This window comes from Camelus bactrianus, chromosome 10, assembly GCF_048773025.1.
Source record: "Camelus bactrianus isolate YW-2024 breed Bactrian camel chromosome 10, ASM4877302v1, whole genome shotgun sequence".
In the NCBI taxonomy this organism is placed as follows: domain Eukaryota; kingdom Metazoa; phylum Chordata; class Mammalia; order Artiodactyla; family Camelidae; genus Camelus; species Camelus bactrianus.
The window spans coordinates 2,753,276-2,772,365 of record NC_133548.1 but is presented as its reverse complement, the minus strand read 5'-3'; the positions used below and the strand labels follow the sequence as shown (position 1 = coordinate 2,772,365).

The window sequence follows — 19,090 nt, the reverse complement described above, 5'->3', positions numbered from 1 at the left end:
CTGGCCTCCCCAGGCTGAGCTGACCACTGAGCTACCCAGGTTGAACCCAGGGAACGGTCTGACTGCCCACAGACCGCCGTCCAAGCTGATCCCGCCGATCCCTGCCCCTCCTGTCCAGCCAGTGGGTCACAGCCTCTCCATTCTGCATTTTCTGTCTCCTGGGAGGTGGGACCCCTGTGTGTTACTCCTCCCTTTCTCCTGACTGACAGGTGGGAGTCGGTAACCGTCACTCACGGATCTCCTGCTGTGACACCCCAACTGCGGAAACATCCAGGTCCCTCTGAAACCGCCTGGTGTCTCTGGGCTGAGCTGAAGGCTTAAGATACAGATGTAACCATCCCTGAGACTCACATCAGAGCGTCTCTCCCTCACTTCTCGGTGTGTGGACGGCTGTCTTCTCCCCGTGTCCTCAGTGGTTGTCCCCCGTGTGTGTCTGTGTCCTGATCGTCTTTGCTTGTAAGGACACCAGTCCTAGGGGATCAGGGCCCACTCTAGTGACTGCGTTGTACCTTATAATCACCCCTTCAGAGGCACCGCTCTCCAAACACAGTCACATTCTGAGAGGCTGGGGGTCAGGACTTCAACTCTGCGGGGACACAACTCCATCCGTCACACTGCGACCACGGCCAAGTCTCTGCAGCTCAGAGAGGGCCACGCTGGGCCACACTTTTGTGGTCAACTAACCGGCACAATCCACGGAGGATCACAAAACCTTGCTCTCTGGGGTCATGCGCCCACCACACCGGGGAGGGGCAGGCCTGAAGGCAGAAGCTGGACCAGCCTGTTTTGATTCACAACAACACAGAAAGTGAGCTTTATGGAAGAGAGCAAACTGCTTTCCAAATCAGTTCTGGGCCCTGCAAAATGCAGACAGACGACAATAGTTGTTTTTTAAGATTTTATAAGGGTCAGAAGTGTCTAGACAAAGCTTGGAAGAATGGTAACTATTACCCTATGTAAAATGTGCACTGCAACACCGCGCTGCCGAGGCCGAGGGCAGAACCGCACGGGCTGAATCACACGATCTGCCCGGTGCCCTGCCTCTGCGCACCCGCTCACTCCCGCACCTCAGGTGGGACTTGAATGCAGCTCACTCCTGACCGCCTCCCAGAGAAAGCGAGAGGAGCTGGGGCGGGGAGAGAACTGACGAAGCGCTGGGGGTCGTGGCGCCGAGGGGAGCCTTCCTGCATCGCCCATGCGGAATCCGGAGCCGGAAACACAGACCGTGGTGAGAAGAACCACCCCTCTCTGAAGGCGCTCGTGAACTCAGGACATTCCAAGAGACCAGGTTTCAGAGCACATCACTCATTGCAAAAGAAGCACATTTCTTTTTTTCTTTTCTTTTTTTTTTCCAGAAAAGTTTTTATACATTACTTAGATCTCTCAATGCATTCTTCTCATATCTTAAAGATGGTAAGGTTATTATATTACTTACCAAATACAAGTTAAACACAAAGAGAAAATATACATTTCTGTTTGTTTTAGGGGGGTAATTAGGTTTATTTGTTTGTTTATTAGTTTATTTTATTTATTTAATGGAGGCACTGGGGATTGAACCCAGGACCTTGTGCATGCTAAGTATGCGCTCTACCACTGAGCTCTACCCTTTCCCTCAGTAAGCACATCAATTTTTTTAGGATGCATGGAAAGACCCATAATAAAAAGAACTTGCCAGGAGCCATTTAAAAGTGCATAGCTTGGTGGTGGAGTCCAAATGAAAGAATGCTTTTTTCCATGCACAAACATGGTGGCAGACATCAAACACTGAAACGCTGTCACAGGCAACACTTGAAGGGATTCATGTGAAATGAGGAAACGGTGGGTGACCCTGACCTTGCCCAAGAAGGACAGTGTGATGGGAGAAGGCTCAAGTCCAGGGGCCACGCTAGTGCGTCTGAATGTTGAAACGCTAAGAGAGGCCAATGCAGCCGTGGATTCTTTTTTCCAATCAGAATAACACTTTTCTGAACAATCTAAGATTAACAGCAGCCCCGCAGCTGTGGGGAAGCAAAGGGCAGACGGTGCATCCTGGCGACCTTGGCGGGGCTAGCGAGTGGTCCTCTACCACAGTCACGGCGATCAGAACGGACAGGCCCTGGCCGGGGCTCGGTCAGAGAGGCACACCCTCCTAGGAGGTGGGTTCCCACGATTTCAGGCAGGCCTGGGGCAACGCGGAGGACCTGATGCTGACTAAAGCAGGCCTCCTAGAGCAGCACGTGGAGGTGAGTGAGGGCAGGCGGGGAGGATTACACCACCCTGGCCGCAGACACGAAGCCCTCACTGCGCACCCGCCAGCTTGGCCAAGAAAGCGCGTTAAACACATCACTGCCTCTTTGCGTTCTCCTGGAGGGGTACGAGCAGCCCCAAGCCCGGAGAGGCTCACCCCAAACCTCGGGACAGCCCCGGCATCACAGCCACCAGTGGCGATGAAATCAACAGCTCGAGGGGCTGGTGAGTTTCAACCCGATCCCACAGCGGAGCCATGACTCAGGAAGGTTCCCGGGCGGGGGCGACGCGGATTCCGGGGGGAGGAGGGGAGAAAGGCGAGGCAGTGGCCTCACCAGACGGGGACAGACGCTGTACTGACCGTGTGGAATGAGAGCTCCCGTCCTCCCAGAAAGGAAGTCTGGGGGAGAAGAGTCGGAACTGGGAGGCGAGAGGCCCAGACCCTGGTGTGAGGTGGTGTGGAGACCCAAACTCAGAGCAAAGGTGCGGGGAAAGCGCTGCGCCCGCGCCTTGACGCAGAAAATTAAACACTGATGGTTCCGCCCTGGCGTTGCCGTGTCCTGGATAACTCGGATCAGCCTGGGGCCCGGGGAGGAGGAGGCACCTGCTCTTCCCCAGGGCGGCCTCTGAACCACAGTCTTCTCACCACAACGTGGGACTTGCACCAGCTCAGACGTCCGTCGCCACGGGGACCCCGCGAGCCGGGCCTGTAGGCTCATAGGCGAGGCCCCAGCCTAACTTCCCACAGGAAGCTGCAGCCGAAAACCCTCACCACATGCAAACCTGAGGCTGGTTAAACTGACTTTTTGTTTTCTAAAGATCCAGATGAAAACGAAGTCCCTCTCGGCCTTGAGCCAACTCCACATGAGACGAATGACAATCCCCTGCAATTGGGGACGGGTCTTCCCGGGGGGCCTGAGCCTTCCCCTCGTTGTGAACAACTGGTGACTCACCAACTTCCTGATTAAAACTGTGACGTGTTAACCACCCTGTTTAAGGACAGCAAGGCTGATTATCAGTACATCACAGAGGAGTGGGGGCAGAGGGGAGTGGGGGCAGAGGGGAGCTGGGGCCCGGCCCTTAGCAGCCACCTGATGAAGCCACAAAGCAAACCAGATTCCATGCTTTATTGCCAGCGACCCAAACGCTTACTGCGAAGAACACGCCAGGGCTGCTCAAAGCAGAGGTCAAAGACCCAAACCGTATACTTCTGTAATGCAGAAAGGATGGCTGGACGGATGGGGAGATGGATAGATGGGTGGAAGGGTGGACAGGTCAATGGATGGATGAATGGATGGGTGGAGAGATGAAGAGATGGATGGAAGGGTGGAGAGATGGACAAATGGATGGATGAATGGATGGGTGGAGAGATGAAGAAATGGATGGAAGGGTGGAGAGATGGACAAATGGATGGATGGATGGATGGAGAAGGTGGATGGATGATGGATGGATGGATGGATGACTGGTGGATGGATAATATCAATAAAGACAAATCTTAAAACCTTAACACCAAGAGGAAATACATAAGCTGTAAATGACATGCTCAGTATGACACCAGGTACATACGTCCTTTTTACACAGCAGCACAGCACTGTTTAGTGATCACTGCTACATAGAAAAGGAGAACAAGGGCCAGGAGGGACTCACGGTGAATTCACGACAGCGTTTGCCTCTGAGCAGAGGGGACTGAGCAGGAGGGTGACAGAGACTTCGATTTTAATCAGGAATGTTTTAACGCTATGATTAAAAAATGACAAAATGCTAACTGCTGTCAATTCTGCATGATAAACAATAAAAGTGTCTATTTATGATATTATTCTTTGTATTTTCCTGTATTTTTAATTTTCTCTAAATTAAAAAAAAAAACACCATCAAACTGGGATCTCAGGCAACCCTCAGTCTCCTGGGGGCTTCCCTAGCTGGGCTGGCGTCGGCCCCGGACTACACGCCACAGCCGGTAAACATGTTCTTGGCTGAAGAGCATTATCAACACCACCCTTCTGCCCACGGAGTCCTGTTTGATGGCTTTTTTCCCTAATTAAGTCTAAAATACCGAATGAATTTCCTTGTGGTCGGCAAACAAGCGGGCAGGAGAGAGAGCACACTGGGACGAGATGAGCTAAAAACAAAACGGCAGCACAAAGGTGACGTGCTTTGACACAGTGTTTCTTTGTCTCTCCGTCGCCTGGGCTGCGGGCTGACGTGTGAGGTCATTCAACGGAGACACTGAAGGCGGCAGTGCGGTGAGTGCTATCTGGGGAGTGGGCTCGTCCCCAGGGGGCTGCCCAACAGACAGGAGAGAACATGACCCCCTAGCCCACACCTCGCCACATCCCCCCGACATGGACGGGCCAGACGGGCAAGCCCACCAGGACAGAAAGCGCATCAGCTGGTGGCCAGGGACTGGGGGGAGGGGGACCGACTGCTAATGGGTGTGGGGTCTCCTTTCAGGGTGACGAACCTGTCCTGAGGTTGACTGTGGCGGGGGCACCCTCATCTGTGAATTTACTAAAATCTGCTGAATTTTACACTTTCATTGTGCAATGTGTATGGCACGTGAATTACTTCTCAATTTTTAAAAGAAAAGTCTTGGAGGGGAGGGTACAGCCCGGTAGCAGAGCGCGTGCTCAGTGTGCACAAGGTCCTGGGTTCAACCCCCAGTGCCCCCACTAGAAAGCAAATAAATAAACTGAATCCCCCTAAACAAGCTGATCAAGTCATCCTTAAGGACCCTCCCCGCAGAGCACACTGTCGTCCAAAGGCCACTTCTCCTCTGATGACCCTGACTTTGTCATCAGCAACTTGTCGCTGGGTCCCCACCTGCTCCTGCCGCCATCGATGCCCCCGTCCCCCTGGATTCCGGCAGGAGCTTCCTTTCATCCTCCCCCAAGAAAAGCCAAGATCCCCCTTCTCAAATATAAATGAGGTCACTCCCTGCACCGAATCGCAACCCCCACCTCAGGCCCTCTGCACTCCCCCCCCGCCAGGCGCCCCGTTCTGGCCAGCAGCCTCACTCTTGTCTGCTGCTTCGACACGCCGGCCAAGTTCACCCCCACCTCAGGCCTGCTGCTCCCGCGACCTTCTGCCTAGAAGGTTCCAGGCGAAGATCGTCACGAGCTAACCCCTCATCACCTGGGGCTCGGCTCAGAGGTCACCCTTGTGGAGCGGGACACTGCCCAGCCACCCACGTGCTTAACTGTGAGGTCAACATCGAGGAAAGTGCGGGGAAGGGCGGGAGCATGAAGACAGAGGGTCCGCCAGCGGGAGGAGCAGGGGCGCCGTGTGCATTTGATCTTATCCCAAGAACAGCAGGGACTCACAGGGCGGGTTCAACCACAAAGTGGCAGCTATGTTGACTGAGTAGGCACAAGTGCTGAGAGGAGACCGTGATCCGCAGGTCCCCTGGTCCAGGAGAAAGGTGGCAGTGACAGGGCTGGGTGGGGGTGCAGACGGTGACCCAGGTTCAAAGGGATTCAGAAGGTCAAAGGGCAGGACTTGGGAGTGGCTTGGCTGAGGGACGATGGACCGGTCCGGGATAACTCCTGAATCCTGGCTCTGACGTCGGCATCAGAGAAGGTTCACGGCCGAAGGGTGGGAGCAACCCGAACTGGCCACCAAGTGGGGGTGGATCCAGCCACTCAGGGAGCAACCACCTGGCAGCGAACGGAACGAACCACTGACAGATGCCACGCTGCGGACGAACCTCAAAACCGTGACGCCGCGTGAAAGCAGTGGCAGTGTGACTCGTCCACGTGCAACACCCAGGAGGGGAGGCCCCGGAGACACAACATGGTTAGCAGTCATCGGGGCTGGCAGCGGGGGCGGGGATGAACTGCAAACAGGCACAAGGGAGTGGTGGGAAGACTCTAAACCTGGGTGGCGATGGTGCTGGCACGACTCAGCACTCACTGAAGACTGCTGCGTGGGGTCCTCAAAACAAGTGAGCACCGAGCCTGTAAGTTACACCTCAATAAAGCTGGGCTTTTCGTAAGGTGACCACTTGAGAAGGGGACATCAGCGGGGCCAGGTTTGGAGGCTCAGAGGGGAGGAGGACGGGGTCACAGCACCCGTGCTGGTCCGTCTGTGTGTCAAGGGATCTCTGAGCTTTCAACCGAAGACGTGTCCAGGGAGAGATGAGGTCCGGGCCCTGGACAGAAGGTCGGGCTGGAGACGTGATCATACACGCGGACGTCCTTGGACAGACGTGGTAACGGGTCCTGGGTGCAGAGAGTCTGCAGTGAGCCCAGGGCCTCCCACCAGTCAGAGGGTCACGGCGGCCTCACCCTGAGAGGTGGAGAAATCCCGAAGGGAGGGGAGAGGCCCCAGGAAAGGGAGTCCTGTCTGCATGCGAGACAAGCCGGTAGGAGGGACGGCCGGGAGGTCGGGCCGTAGGGGCGGGGCTCGGCGCACCCACACCTCCTGCCCGGAGCGTCTGACTCTCCGTTCGCCCCGTGCCTGGATGCCACAGAGAACGTGCAGGAGGTCTACCCAACCCACGGCGTCCCCTCTGGAAAGACCCACCCAAGGAAATCAAGGACAGACTCCTGGGAGTGGAACGAAGAGGCTGTCATTACCTCCCAAAGGAGACGCCTGCCTCCTGAGGGGCCCATCATGAAGAACTGGGCACCTGCCCAGCCACGTGCTCCAATGGAGCTCCCCCAGGTGACAAGCCATCTGGCACAGCCTTCCAGAACCTTCCCTCACAACGCACGCCCACCTCTGGGGTCTTTGCAGAATGAGAGGCCAGCAATAGGGGGCTGGAATCTCAGCTACCAGCTGAGGAGATGGGCTCGAAAACCACCAAGACAGGCGAAGGCCTCCCAATATCCAAAAACACGGGAAGCCGTGGACATTAACACGCAAATATGGTGACTGTCTGCAACCACAGGAAAAAGTGGGGATTTAAAAACCTGCGGCAGGAGGAGGTGGACCCTCTGCGCTCTTGGAATTCTGTTTTGATCCTCGGTGATAAGCAGGAGGGCCAAGGTCAAGTGGATCAAGCGGATCTGACAGTTCACTTGGAAGCAAGTGATGGATCAGGAAGGGTCCAGGTAGCTGATGAACGGGGCGGGGGAGACAGGGATGCGGGATGGGGCGGGGATGAGGGACGGGGCGGGATGAGGGACGGGGCGGGGATGAGGGACGGGGCGGGATGAGGGACGGGGCGGGGATGAGGGACGGGGCGGGATGAGGGACGGGGCGGGGATGAGGGACGGGGCGGGGATGAGGGACGGGGCGGGATGAGGGACGGGGCGGGGATGAGGGACGGGGCGGGATGAGGGACGGGGCGGGATGAGGGACGGGGCGGGGATGAGGGACGGGGCGGGATGAGGGACGGGGTGGGATGAGGGACGGGGCGGGATGAGGGATGGGGCGGGGATGAGGGACGGGGCGGGATGAGGGATGGGGCGGGGATGAGGGACGGGGCGGGATGAGGGACGGGGCGGGATGAGGGACGGGGCGGGATGAGGAACGGGGCGGGATGAGGGACTGGGTGGGGATGAGGGGTGGGGTAGGGATGAGGGATGGGGCGGGCTTCTGTTCTGGGGGAGGAATTAGAGTGAGAATGTGTGAGAGAGAGAGGGAATGGGAACCAAAATAAATTGTGGCTGAGGGGTCAGGATAGCTGCTGACACGCTTTTTCCTAAATCAGATAAACCTGAAGACGCATTTTTGTAATAAATGGAAGCACTGATTAAAGCAGAAAAGGAGAGACATTTCCCCGAAGCCTCTGCCAGGAGGGGAGCCCGGCCGGCACGTCCGTTAACGTGCTCAGACAGGTGGTGGGGACGGACGTGCGGGCTGACAGCTTCTGGGGATGGCTCGGTGCCCACCCCTGGGTGGAGGTGAGCGCGGGAGCTGACGCCACGCACACACCCAAGGAGACCCCGAAGGCACGTCACCGTCCCCTTCTGTCGTCTTCTGCGCCGTCCTCGTGCTGTGACTTTCAGGGGAGGCTGAATGCCAGTGAGTGTCCTGGGCCACCCTGCTCCCACTTCCGGTGCGCCGTGCCCCAAAACAGAAATAACGCAAGATCTGTAGTTTCTGTTGATTTTGGCACGTGGCACTCTTGCTCAAAAGGCCAAGGCTCCTGACCAGTGCTCGGCATCACAGTGAGGTCTTCGTGCATCTGCAATGATGCAGACTAGAAGCATGCCCGCCAGCCGCCCCCAGGGTCCCTCCCCGCCCACCATGCCCTCCAGGCCCGCGCACCTGCACCCAGGACTCTGCTCATCCGAGTGCGGTGGCCCTGGGGGAGCGTTTCTGGAAGGAGGACCAGTGGTGTGACCGCCAGAAGCTCTCCACCTAAGATTCAGCCCCTCAGGTCCCAGTGGACACGTGAAATGCGGGAACAGCAGTCATGCAGGGGAAGCAGCAGGTTCAGATCACCCGGGGGGGAGGGGGCGACCTCATTCACCAGGGGAGGGACCACAACTGGCGCGCAAGAGGGACCACCTGCCACATGAGCTTCTGGAGAAGCCGTGGGCGGGCGGGCACTGGGGTGGGGAACCCGCTGGCAGCCCCGGGAACCCTCCAGGCAGGAGCCCAGGCCCGTCTACCCACACCCGTGGACAGAACACCTTCTAGGGTATAAGCCCACCTGTGTCAGATCCAGCCCGTGACAACCTTCCCCGACGTCCCACGCCCTCGCCCGGCGGCCCGTGGAGCTGCTCAACAGCAAGATGGCCACGGCCACTCCCCCTGTTCTGATGGTCTCAAGGGTGACACTGCCAGCAGACGAGCTTTGACCAAGGACAGCCATGGAGGTGACAGACAGGTAACGGGCACTGGCTGTGGCCCGGTCCCAGCTGTGCGCCCAGCCTGAGGCTCACATCTCACCCCCAGGTGGGACCCAGGCTCAGAGACCTTCGGTGCTGGCCCCGGGCACACAGGCAGCCCCGCTGAGGTGGTGGGCAGGGGAGGGGCGTGGCCCCCCGGGAGCAACATGCACCCCCTTCCTCCGCCTTCCCAGCTCAGATCTTTAGGTCTGGAGTCTGAAATCCCGGAGGAGTGCTTCCCCAGTCCTCTGAACTCCTCCAGCATCGATGTGTAAGAGAATTCAGGAGCTCAGATGGTTGACACCTGGCAGCGTAAGGACAGGTCCACACCGTGATGCGGGGTCACCCAAGTCCTCACCAGTGAGGGGCTTTTGATGAGCAGGGCTGCACCCAGGGGTGGAAAAGCGACAAAGCCAAGTCCGACCTGTGACCCCAAATAAAGGTCACCCCCCAAAAGCACCCAAAGTGGAAAACAGGCACAAGCCAAGGCCAGGAACGCCCCTCTCGAGTGCCCTAGGGAACCCAACTGTGGCCTCACCCTCACCCCCGGGAGTGGTCCTGGTGGGGACAAAAATCCGGGCACTTTGCATCAATATGCTCAAGTCTGGACAGAAGGACACGAGATCCTACTCTCTTCCCTCCTCTGACTGGGCAGGGGTTCGGGAGACAAAACGAGACCCCCGGGCTGACTGTCCAGCAGAGACCCTCAGTCAGTCTCCCCGCTGAATGGGGGTGCTCTGGGGGGTGGGGTGACCGTCCGTGAGAACGGACAGCTTCCTGCACCAAAAAGTCTCAGAAGACAAGAGGAGCCCGGACCTTCTGGAAAGACGCAGCCCTCCCTGCCCGGGCCTCTCTGTCCAAAAGGGCCAGAAACAGCCCCCGAGCCTGACTCACTCAGGAGACCAGAACAAGCAGACGGGGCAAGTCGCTGGCAAACCACGGGAGCCACGGGAGAAACGCACAGAAGTAAGAGAGACGTTACAGGGAAAGACCTGGGGGGAAAAGAAGGCTGGTTCCCCAAAACCAGACACCTAGCTCCTCTGTCCTGGTCAGAAAGCGGGTCTCAGGACCTCGTGGGAGGGAAGTAATGAGCCATCAAGGACAGTTTTCAACAGGAGTGAGTGCAGAGCTGTGAACACAAATGGAGAAGCAGCGCAACCCGGCCGAGGTAGATCAGACACCACCAGGCACAGAGGAGAGTGGGCGCACCTGGAGGCACCAGAGAGAAGGCGCACACAGGGAAGTGCCAGGGCACCAGAGCAACCACAGAAAAGGTGACGGAGCCAGGGAAGGAAAGGCCGCTAGAGGAGGTGTGTCCCCGAAACAGAGAACGCAACGGCTAACAGAGAGAGAGGAGGAAAACTCTGAGACAGACAAGCAGGACCTGCAGGTCAGACGTGCTCCCGGGAAAGCACAAGAGCCAGCACTAAACACGCCCTGGTCTCGTAGCTGAGGCTGAGGCTGAGGCTGAGGCGGGAAGCCCCATGAAAAAGACCGGCAGGACCCCCAGGCAGGGCCACTACTCTCCTGCAGCACCATCCGGTTCCCTGGCCCGATGGCATTGCGTTGCTTTTTGCCTCTGAAACGGCTTGCTTCTAAGAAAGCGGAACTTACCCCTAAGATTCTATTGGTTCCCTGAGCTAACTCCTGATTGGTCCATTTGTAGCACCTCATTTGCATAGAGCTCACTCCTGGTTGGTCCATTTCTACAAAGCTCATTCCTAATTAGTCAACTTTGTTACACCTTATTTACATATGATGTTGCAAAGTATGGACTAGCAGCCTATAAAAGCCTGTGTAAACCTACAGACAGGGTCCAGAGCTTGGAGTGTTAACTCCTCTGGGCCCGCCGGCGTAATAAACCTGAGTTCTCCAGCTCTCTGAGTGCTGCTTGGTCTCTCGCCAGGATCCAGGTTGCTGTCCCAACTGAGCTGTAACACACTTTGCTACAACAAGGTCAATTCTTCAGGAATCCAGTTAAAAAAAAAGAAAAAGAATCAAGTCACCAACAAGATATGTCCAAAGCAGGGTCAGGGCAAGCAGACCAGGGAGCCACATCCCCGCAGACGTGGGGTGAGGTGGGGCAGGAACTGGGACCCAAAGACATCCCAGGAGAACCACCCACGAGCTGTATTCAAGCACACAGCTGGTTCTTGTTCCTCATAGACTCGGTATCTGGGACTTTGCCTCCTCGCTCAAATGTATTTGGAACCTCGAATTAATCCATGCGGCACCTCTGTGACCACGTACAGGCACGTGGGCAAGACGTGAAGTTGGACAGAGGACCCTCTGCCTCCTGTGTCGGCTGTGATCTTATAAACAAGTGTCCTTATCCTGGTCTGTTCACCGCCCCGTTTAGGCTTTCTGTGCTTTTCGTTGGCAATTCTGTTTAAAATGCCCCCCACCCCTGCACAGTGCTGAGTGGGGTCTGATGCCCTCACGGCGGGAAGGCTGTGACTCACGTGTGTCAGGTGAGCTGCACTCAGGTGAGTTACAGGCTGCTGGCCTTGAGCTCTGTGTTAATAACGGATCAACCGTAGGTATCAAATAATACTCTCTACACAGAAACACACACTGTTAGCATCAAGCTCAGTATCTGGTAGGACCCTACAGTAAAAAAGAACGCGGAAAGGAGTACACACACGCACATGGGTGACCGAAACATGATGCTGCGCACCAGAAACAGCCGCAGCACTGTGAACTGACTATATTTCAACTAAAAAAAATTTTTAATTAAAGAGTTAAAATTAAAAAAAGAAACACATAAAACAAGCTCGGGTACAGACCTGGGAATGAAGACATTGTGACCAGAGGTTCACAGGGTCCTCACCCCGTGTGTCCTGTGTGGGGCAGTGGCCCAGGACTCACTGGGTCAAGGTGACTTTAAAGAGCATGTCAGGGGTGGGGGGGGAGGGTGTAGGTCAGCGGCAGAGCGCATGCCTAGCATGCACAAGGTCCTGGGTTCAATCCCCAGTGCCTCCATTAAAAAATAAACAAATGAATAAATAAACCTAATTACCTCCCCCACCAAAAAAAACAAAAAAAAACAAAAAAAACTAAAAACAAAACAAAAAGAGCATGACGACCTCCAGTGACGAGAACCATTGGTCCTCAGACCTGCCCTCGGGACCTCTTCCTAAGAAAACCCTGGACCATCAATTCCACCCACTTCAGAGGTGGCACAAGCCAAAGAGCCGTGACAAGAAAAGGTCACTGTCTACCGGCCGGGGGACTGAGAGACACCAGGCTCTGAGGTCTGCAGCTGGACGGCCGTTACGTGGGATGGACGGTGACCACGTGCGGAGTTCTACACCAGCAAGAGTTGGAGGACGGGGAAGGAGAGGGAGGCCGTGTGCGTGCACGTGTGTGCATGTGTGCACACGTGTGCGTGTGCAACCAGCTGCCTGCTCTCCATCCTCTGTGACCGTCTCCTTCCCGGGCGCAGAGCTAACCTCTGTCCCTCACCCTCCTCTGTGGCCAGGTGCATGCGGTCAGGGGCAGCCTCCAGAGGAAGCAAGGGAAGTGGGGAGGAGAGATGTGGCCCACGAGTCTTCTCTTCCCTCCCCACTCTCTGGGCAGACACCGGAGACCCCGGGGAGCAGCCCTGCTACCAGGCGGGAGGAGCCTGAGTCTTTGCACAGCTGCGGGGAGCAGAACCCCCGCCTCCTTGTCCCTGCCAGTCCCCAGCACAGAGAAATAAAACATTTGTGTTAAATGCCTGGGGCTTGGAGGTCTGCTTACTACAGCAATTAGCTTAATCTGCCCGAAACCGTAGAGGGAGAGAACATTTCGTTCCTCATGGCAATAAGAAAGGAGGAAAAAAATCTGCAATCAAAAGCGAAAACAAAGATTCCAGCCACCCGTGTTTCGTAATCGCTTCTGTTAACTTTACAGGTTTATCTGGAAACAGCCTCTCGGGCAGAGAAATGACTGGCGTTTCCTCCTTTTATACTCAAATACCACCGTCTTAACCATGCTGGTTTTATCAACGCGTGTGCTCCGAGCCTTACCCACGCGCTTCCAGCCACACACGGCCACCCATCGCCTGCAACCCTTGTGGGGACATGCCTGGAACTTTCACCGTGTTGACCACTGCCCGTGGGCTGGCACCTGTGCCCTCCCGTAAGTCTGACAAGAGATGTGAATGACACAGAAGGGGAGGTGAAGGCCAGGCCACTGCGTTAGTGCAGCCGGATTCCGTCCAGGGGCTCAGGGGACCCTGAGCTCTGACCCTGCTCTTAGGTGACAGGTGCTCCCGGCCTGGGGTGGGCCCCCAAGAGCAGGCGTTGGGGCAGGGGGAGCAGAGACCCAGCCCTCTCTCTAGACCCTGGGGTGCCAGGAGGTGAGGGCCTGGGGGAGGCCGAGGGACCGCACCTGCGCCAGATGGCCAGGAGGTGGCGCAGCGGCCTCCCCGCCGGTTCCTCTGATCTCCAGCACAGCCCCTTCTGCTGTGGGGCCTCCAAGTACAGAGGCTGAATGCAGAGCATGGGGTCTCCCCATCCAGGACACCTCAGAGGCCGTCCACGTCCGTCCCAGCCACATCACAGACCCAGCCTGCCTCCCCCACCTTCTTACACCCCACCCTAACAGGAGGGGTCTTCACGGGCACACCAAGACCGCCAGAGCAGACAGGAGATGCTCCAAGGTCCGGCCAGGCGCCCTGAGTCCTGCCCCTGGAGGGGAGCCCACCCCACCCAGGCCTGGGGCAGAGAGGGCTGCCCCCCGACAATCCAGTCACCTGCTCCCAAGAGACAACAACTCCCAGAGGCGCCCACTCAGCCTGACCGGGGGTCTGCGACCTGCCAGCCTCCGGGAAGCCCCTCTCAGGTCACCCGACCCAGCCCCGCCCCTGGCGTGCCCAGACCCCGCACCCAGCACTCAGACTCTGGCAGCGACCCCAGGACCTCAAGCCCAGCCCAGCCCAGCCCGAAGGGCCTCCAACACCACACCCTACACCCAGCCACCCCCCCAGGCACCCTCTCACCCCGGAGCGAAACCCCTCCTGGTCCCCGAGGTCCCGCTGACAGGGAACCACGGCTGGAAAGACCTCCCCCTCCCGCTTCGCCCACAGGCCTCACGCACGCTCACCCCCGCACAGCTGTGCTCCTGGGCGGCGCTCCGGGCGCTCACCCCCACATCCCAGCACCCGGCACGCGAGAACCTCAACACCTCTCTGTAAGCACAACTCGGCAGCAGGCGACGCAGAGACCACCCCTTCCACAGGAAGGACCCCGAGCAGGCAGGGCAGAGCCCTCTGACCCGTCCTCCTGCAGTGGTGGTGCAAGGCAGCCGCCCAGGGCCTGAAGAACCAGCGGTCTCCCTGGCTCAGACCTCCTTCTAACCACCCCCTTGGGCCCCCCACTCGCCACACTCCAGCGGTCTCCCTGGGGGGCCTGGAGGCATTGTCCTCAACGTGCCGGGTAACCTGACAGCCTGGCAGAGGTCCCCACCCCACTGCCCCCATCACCCACCCGTCACCCCCCACACCATCACCCACCACCCATCACTCTGGTTACTTTTCCAGCCCTTCACCGCCATACAAAGCCTCCTTAGTCGCCATCTGAGGCTTCCATCCTGCTGCCCAGAGCAGCACCTGGCTCATCACAGACACTCAAAAGGTCAGGTCGCCGAGTAAATGTTAGAAGGACCAGCGGGTACCACCCTGTGGATGCCCTGAGCACTGAGAGCACCCCAGACCAGCAGCAGCACCGACCCGAAGCGTGTGAGGAGTGGCCGGTGTGAGTTCAGCCCTCAGCCCTTGCCGGGCACCGGGAGAGGCAGGACTGCTGAGCGCTCACCTCTGCTTTGAGCGGTTTGCAATTACATCCAGGAGCCGTGACGGACTTGCAGGAGAAGGAAGGAAAGCCCACAGGAAACGCATTCTCAGAGTCGAGTATAAAAGTGCCTGGGAGGGGGGTGCGGGGCGGGCGTGGCCGAGGACCCTCCCTCACCGGCTCCGCTGGTCCATTCAGCCGCCCACTGCCCAGGTGCCACACGCACAGCAGGGCCACGACCCCAGCCCTGCCGGTGCCCCACAAGCCAACCCTCCAGGGGAGGCAGACCCTTTACCGAGGACCCACAGGCACCAAGCAAGTGTGTGGCAGGGGGACATGCAGGACCACGGGCAAGAAGCAGCCCTGAGATTGCGAGGGGACCAGCTCGGGAAACAGCATCAGGCTGGGGCCTCGAGGGACAACCAGGAGTTGTCCAGTGGGCGGCGCTGGGAAGGGCACGCCGGACAGAGCTTGCATCCCAGCAAGTGGGGGGGGCACGGAGTGGCAGGGAGGAGGCAGGGCACCCCAGGTCCCGCCTGCCAAGGCTCTTGTGGTGTGCGTTGCCCCCGCAAGGCTGGTCTCTGTGTCCCCGAGGCTTGGCCTCTGTCCGGGCTCCCGGCAGGTGCTCAGTGAACAGGGTGGGGCGGACACTGGCGGCGGCAGGGGGGTGGGAGGGCGGAGGTCGGGAGCAGCAGGATGGGGTGGGCGGGCGGGCGGGGAGCTTGGTGGGGAGGGGGCATGCGGGCCACCAGGACCCGCCGGGCAGAGGGTGACCGAGGCACCGTGGGCTCAGGGCACGCTGCACCCTGACCCAAGTCGCAGGCGCAGCTCACCGTCTGCTGCAGGTCCTCGATGACGATGCGGACCACCAGGGTGTTGCCCTGGCTCTCCTCCGTCCTGGCGCCGCCCGGCTTCTCCGCTGTGGCCCGGATGGTGTCGTAAATGGTCTCCTCCTTGGAGCTGTCCGAGTCCGAGTCCTCCGAGGAGTCGGAGAAGCTCTGGGCCATCTCGTCTTCGCTGGATGTTGGGCTGCGCGGCATGGCTGGTCGTGCCTATGTGGGGCAGCGGGGAGAACAGATATTAGGGAAACGTGAGCACCAAAGACTGAAACCCGGGTGCGGCAGACACGGGCGTTAGAGCGCAGCTCCTGCGTTTGTGGGCGTGACCACAGGCAGGGTGACCAGTGTGTGTCGCGCACACACCTCATCCCGGAGCCTGAGCCGGGCGGCCAGCAGGACCCAGTGGAGGCCCTGGCGCTCTGCCCCGGAGCTGGGCGCCCCGGCGCCTAGAAGGAGCCGGGGCCAGCAGCGGCCATGCCCACGGTGTACGGGGATTAACCAAAGGGCCGCCGTGGCAGTCTGAAACGTCTCAAGGCAAGAGGAAAGGCTGCCTTTGTGTTTCCTGGAGAACAGAGAAGCAGGAGAGGGAGAAGTGCAGGCTGCAGGTCAGAAGAGCACCAAGCTCCTGCTATGATAACCCCTGCTGCAAACACAGAGCAATGACAGGCACCGTAAGGCCGACCCAGCAAGCAGGGCCGGGCTCACAAACGAGACAACCCCCAGGCCCAGGAGCGCGGGGAAGGCGGGTCGGACGCAGGCCAGTGTGGGAGGCTGGAGGCCCCGGGAACTTGTGGCGGCCTCCCCCTGCCCCACGGGCAGCGAGAGTTCCCCTGCAGGACCCAGGTCAGGGCGCCGACCGCCACCTCGGACCACGGCTGCCAGCAGGACGTACCTCGGGGAGCAGACCACCCACTGGGACACCCCCAGCGCTGTGGGCAGGTGTCCAGAAAGGTCAGGATAAAAGCCAGCGTGACCCGGGGTTGCTGGGAAGGGGGGGTGTGCCAAACCAGCGCCTGCACTGAGGAGGCCAAGGCCACTCGCACAGGAAAGACGCCCAGACGGCTCCCTGCAAACATGCGCTGCCCCGGGCAACCCAGCTCGCAGGCCACCCTCGTCATGCGGGCTCTGCCTGTCCAAGCCGTGTGTTCTTTCCACGGACTGCACAGCTGTGAGAAGGGATGAACCCCCACGATGCACAGAATCCTGAGAAAGGAAAGGGGTTTGGAGGATGAATCAAACAACACGGTGTCATTTCCACAAGGGCTGGAAAAATGCAAACAGCTCTACAGACCGTGAGCACGATGCGGAGTGAAGGTGCAGAGGCCCTGGTGGGGACAGACACGCCACGCTCGGGAGGGGCGGGAAGGGGTGCACAGGGCCTGCGATGCCCCTCGCCACGTGTGGTCTCCTTAAAACCGTCCCCGCACACGGGATGGAATGCCAAACTGTGACAAATGCAGGGACATCGACGTTCACTATATTACACTTTCTTTCTCAGAAATATTCCACAGTAGGAGGGAAGGAGGTGGGGAGGAGGACGCTCACCTGCCCAGCTACCCCAGGTACTTGGGGCGTGGCCCCTGCTCTGTTTCACTACGGGGCAGGGAGGGCAGAGCACGGCGAAGTCCCAGGTAGGACACAGGTCACCCAGTGCCAACTCTGTGTTCAGCTCGGGAAGGCTGCTTGCCCACCACTTACGTTCAGAGTTCAGGACAGCAGACACCCCTGGAAGTGGTTCTCTACTCAGCCTGTGGAGTCAGTCCTGGAGGCAGCCACCAGGTCCATGGACTTTCACGGGGGCACACGCAAAGCCCAGCAAACCACAGGAGCCACTCAAGGAATGCAGCCCCCCCCCCACCCCCAAGGGAAAGGCAAGACCATGCCTGGGTCAGGGGCTCCCTTACTGCCCAAAGGATCTGGACCGTCCTCGGGGAAGGGGCTGGGGTCGCATGGCCCACAGGTGCTGTTCTGTTGGCCTGCAAAGGGTTTTGAATGTCATGAACCTGGAAGTTTCACATGACAACTTGGATTTCTGGCTTCTTGCGGCTATCAGGAGAACCTGGTGTTGCTGGGGACGGCCACATGGCACCTCAGGGTAGGGCCAAGCTCCAGCGACCCCTCTGGCCCGCACGCCCTCCCTCTCCATGGAACCAAAAGACTCGGTACCGTCACATCTCCCACCGGCCCAGCTCCCACGGGCCCCTGGGCCCTGAGTTTGAGAACCAACGATGGCACCACCCAACCACCCATGCTGGCTTCTGTCTCCTGCCTCCCTCTCCTGCAGACCCCCTCTCCCTCCCTGGGAGGGGTCGCCGGCCAGGCTACCCATCTCCAGCAGCAGAGCATCCGAATCACGCAGGAAGATTTTATTTCTTCAATCAGAATTTCCAAAGTTCACCCCCCAGTGGAATTTTTTAAAATATCTTAAACAGTTTATTATTTTTCATTTTTCAATTTATTATTTTTTAAAACAGGCTTCATTCACTTTATTTTTTTAATTTTTTTAACACCCAGTAAAATTCTCAGTTGAAATTTCAGAGCACATGAGTATTTTTGTCTTCACTGCCAAATGCCTTTATAATTTCAGCTTGTTTTCCCAACCATAGAGGTGCAGAATCTGGTGAGGGCAGAGAGAGCTGCAGCTGAGGGTGGGGTCTGGGGCTTCCTGGTTCCACCTTAGGAAGGTCCCAGCCAGCCCGGCTGCAACTCATACGGACACGTTCACTCATGCATTCACTCAATCACCATTGATGCACAAAAAAACAGTGCCTGGCATAATTATACACTGTATATACACATTATGCGATATATATTACATTCACAATTATAATCATAACATAGAAACACCTGTGTATTATTGTAACATATTACAATTATTTATAATTATTGTAACATATTATAATATAAACATAAGTTGTATATTACAGAGTTGCAAAGATATAACTGGTTCCAACTAGGTCCCAGGTTCCAATGAAGTGTATCCTGGCTGCACAGGGAAGTTACCTGGAGCTTTTAGGAAAACCCTGGCACCAGAAGGTCTGATTCAGTCCATCTGGGTGATGTCCCGTATCGACCTGTCTTTAGACGCTCCCAGGTGACTGGAATGAGGACCGCAGCCCTGGGTGCCCCTGGAGCCGAGTCCGGGGCTCTGAGTGTGCAGCACAGAGACGCAGAGGGATGAGCCCAGCCCTCCCCCAGGGGTAGGGGGCCGTGGCAGCGGTCGGGACGGACTCGGGGTGGGTCTGGTCACTCCAGGCTTGGGTGGCTTCTTTCTGCCCTGACAGGGGGACGTGAGCGCTGGGTGGCTTCTGCTCCAGTAAGAACTACAACTTCCCCTCTGACTTCTGAGCCCAGCAGACACCGAGGGCAAACAGGCCAAGAGAGGACGGGAAGGGACATCACATTCACAGGTGGAGATAAATACTGAATGAAGAGGAACAGCTGCCGGGTTCACGGGAGGCCAGGCCGGGGC

The 19,090-nt window shown here is 58.0% G+C and overlaps 1 protein-coding gene across 5 annotated transcripts in view; it reads right to left on the bottom strand.

Annotated features, from left to right (window-relative positions):
- Positions 1-19,090, bottom strand: part of SHANK2 (SH3 and multiple ankyrin repeat domains 2) — a 497,686-nt gene that overhangs the window by 412,966 nt on the left and 65,630 nt on the right. For all 5 annotated transcript variants that reach the window (XM_074371523.1, XM_074371521.1, XM_074371526.1 and 2 more), the window contains exon 3: positions 15,613-15,831. In XM_074371523.1, coding sequence (XP_074227624.1) covers positions 15,613-15,819 — 207 coding nt within the window. In that variant the 5' untranslated portion in view covers positions 15,820-15,831. The remainder of the gene's footprint in view (positions 1-15,612; positions 15,832-19,090) is intronic.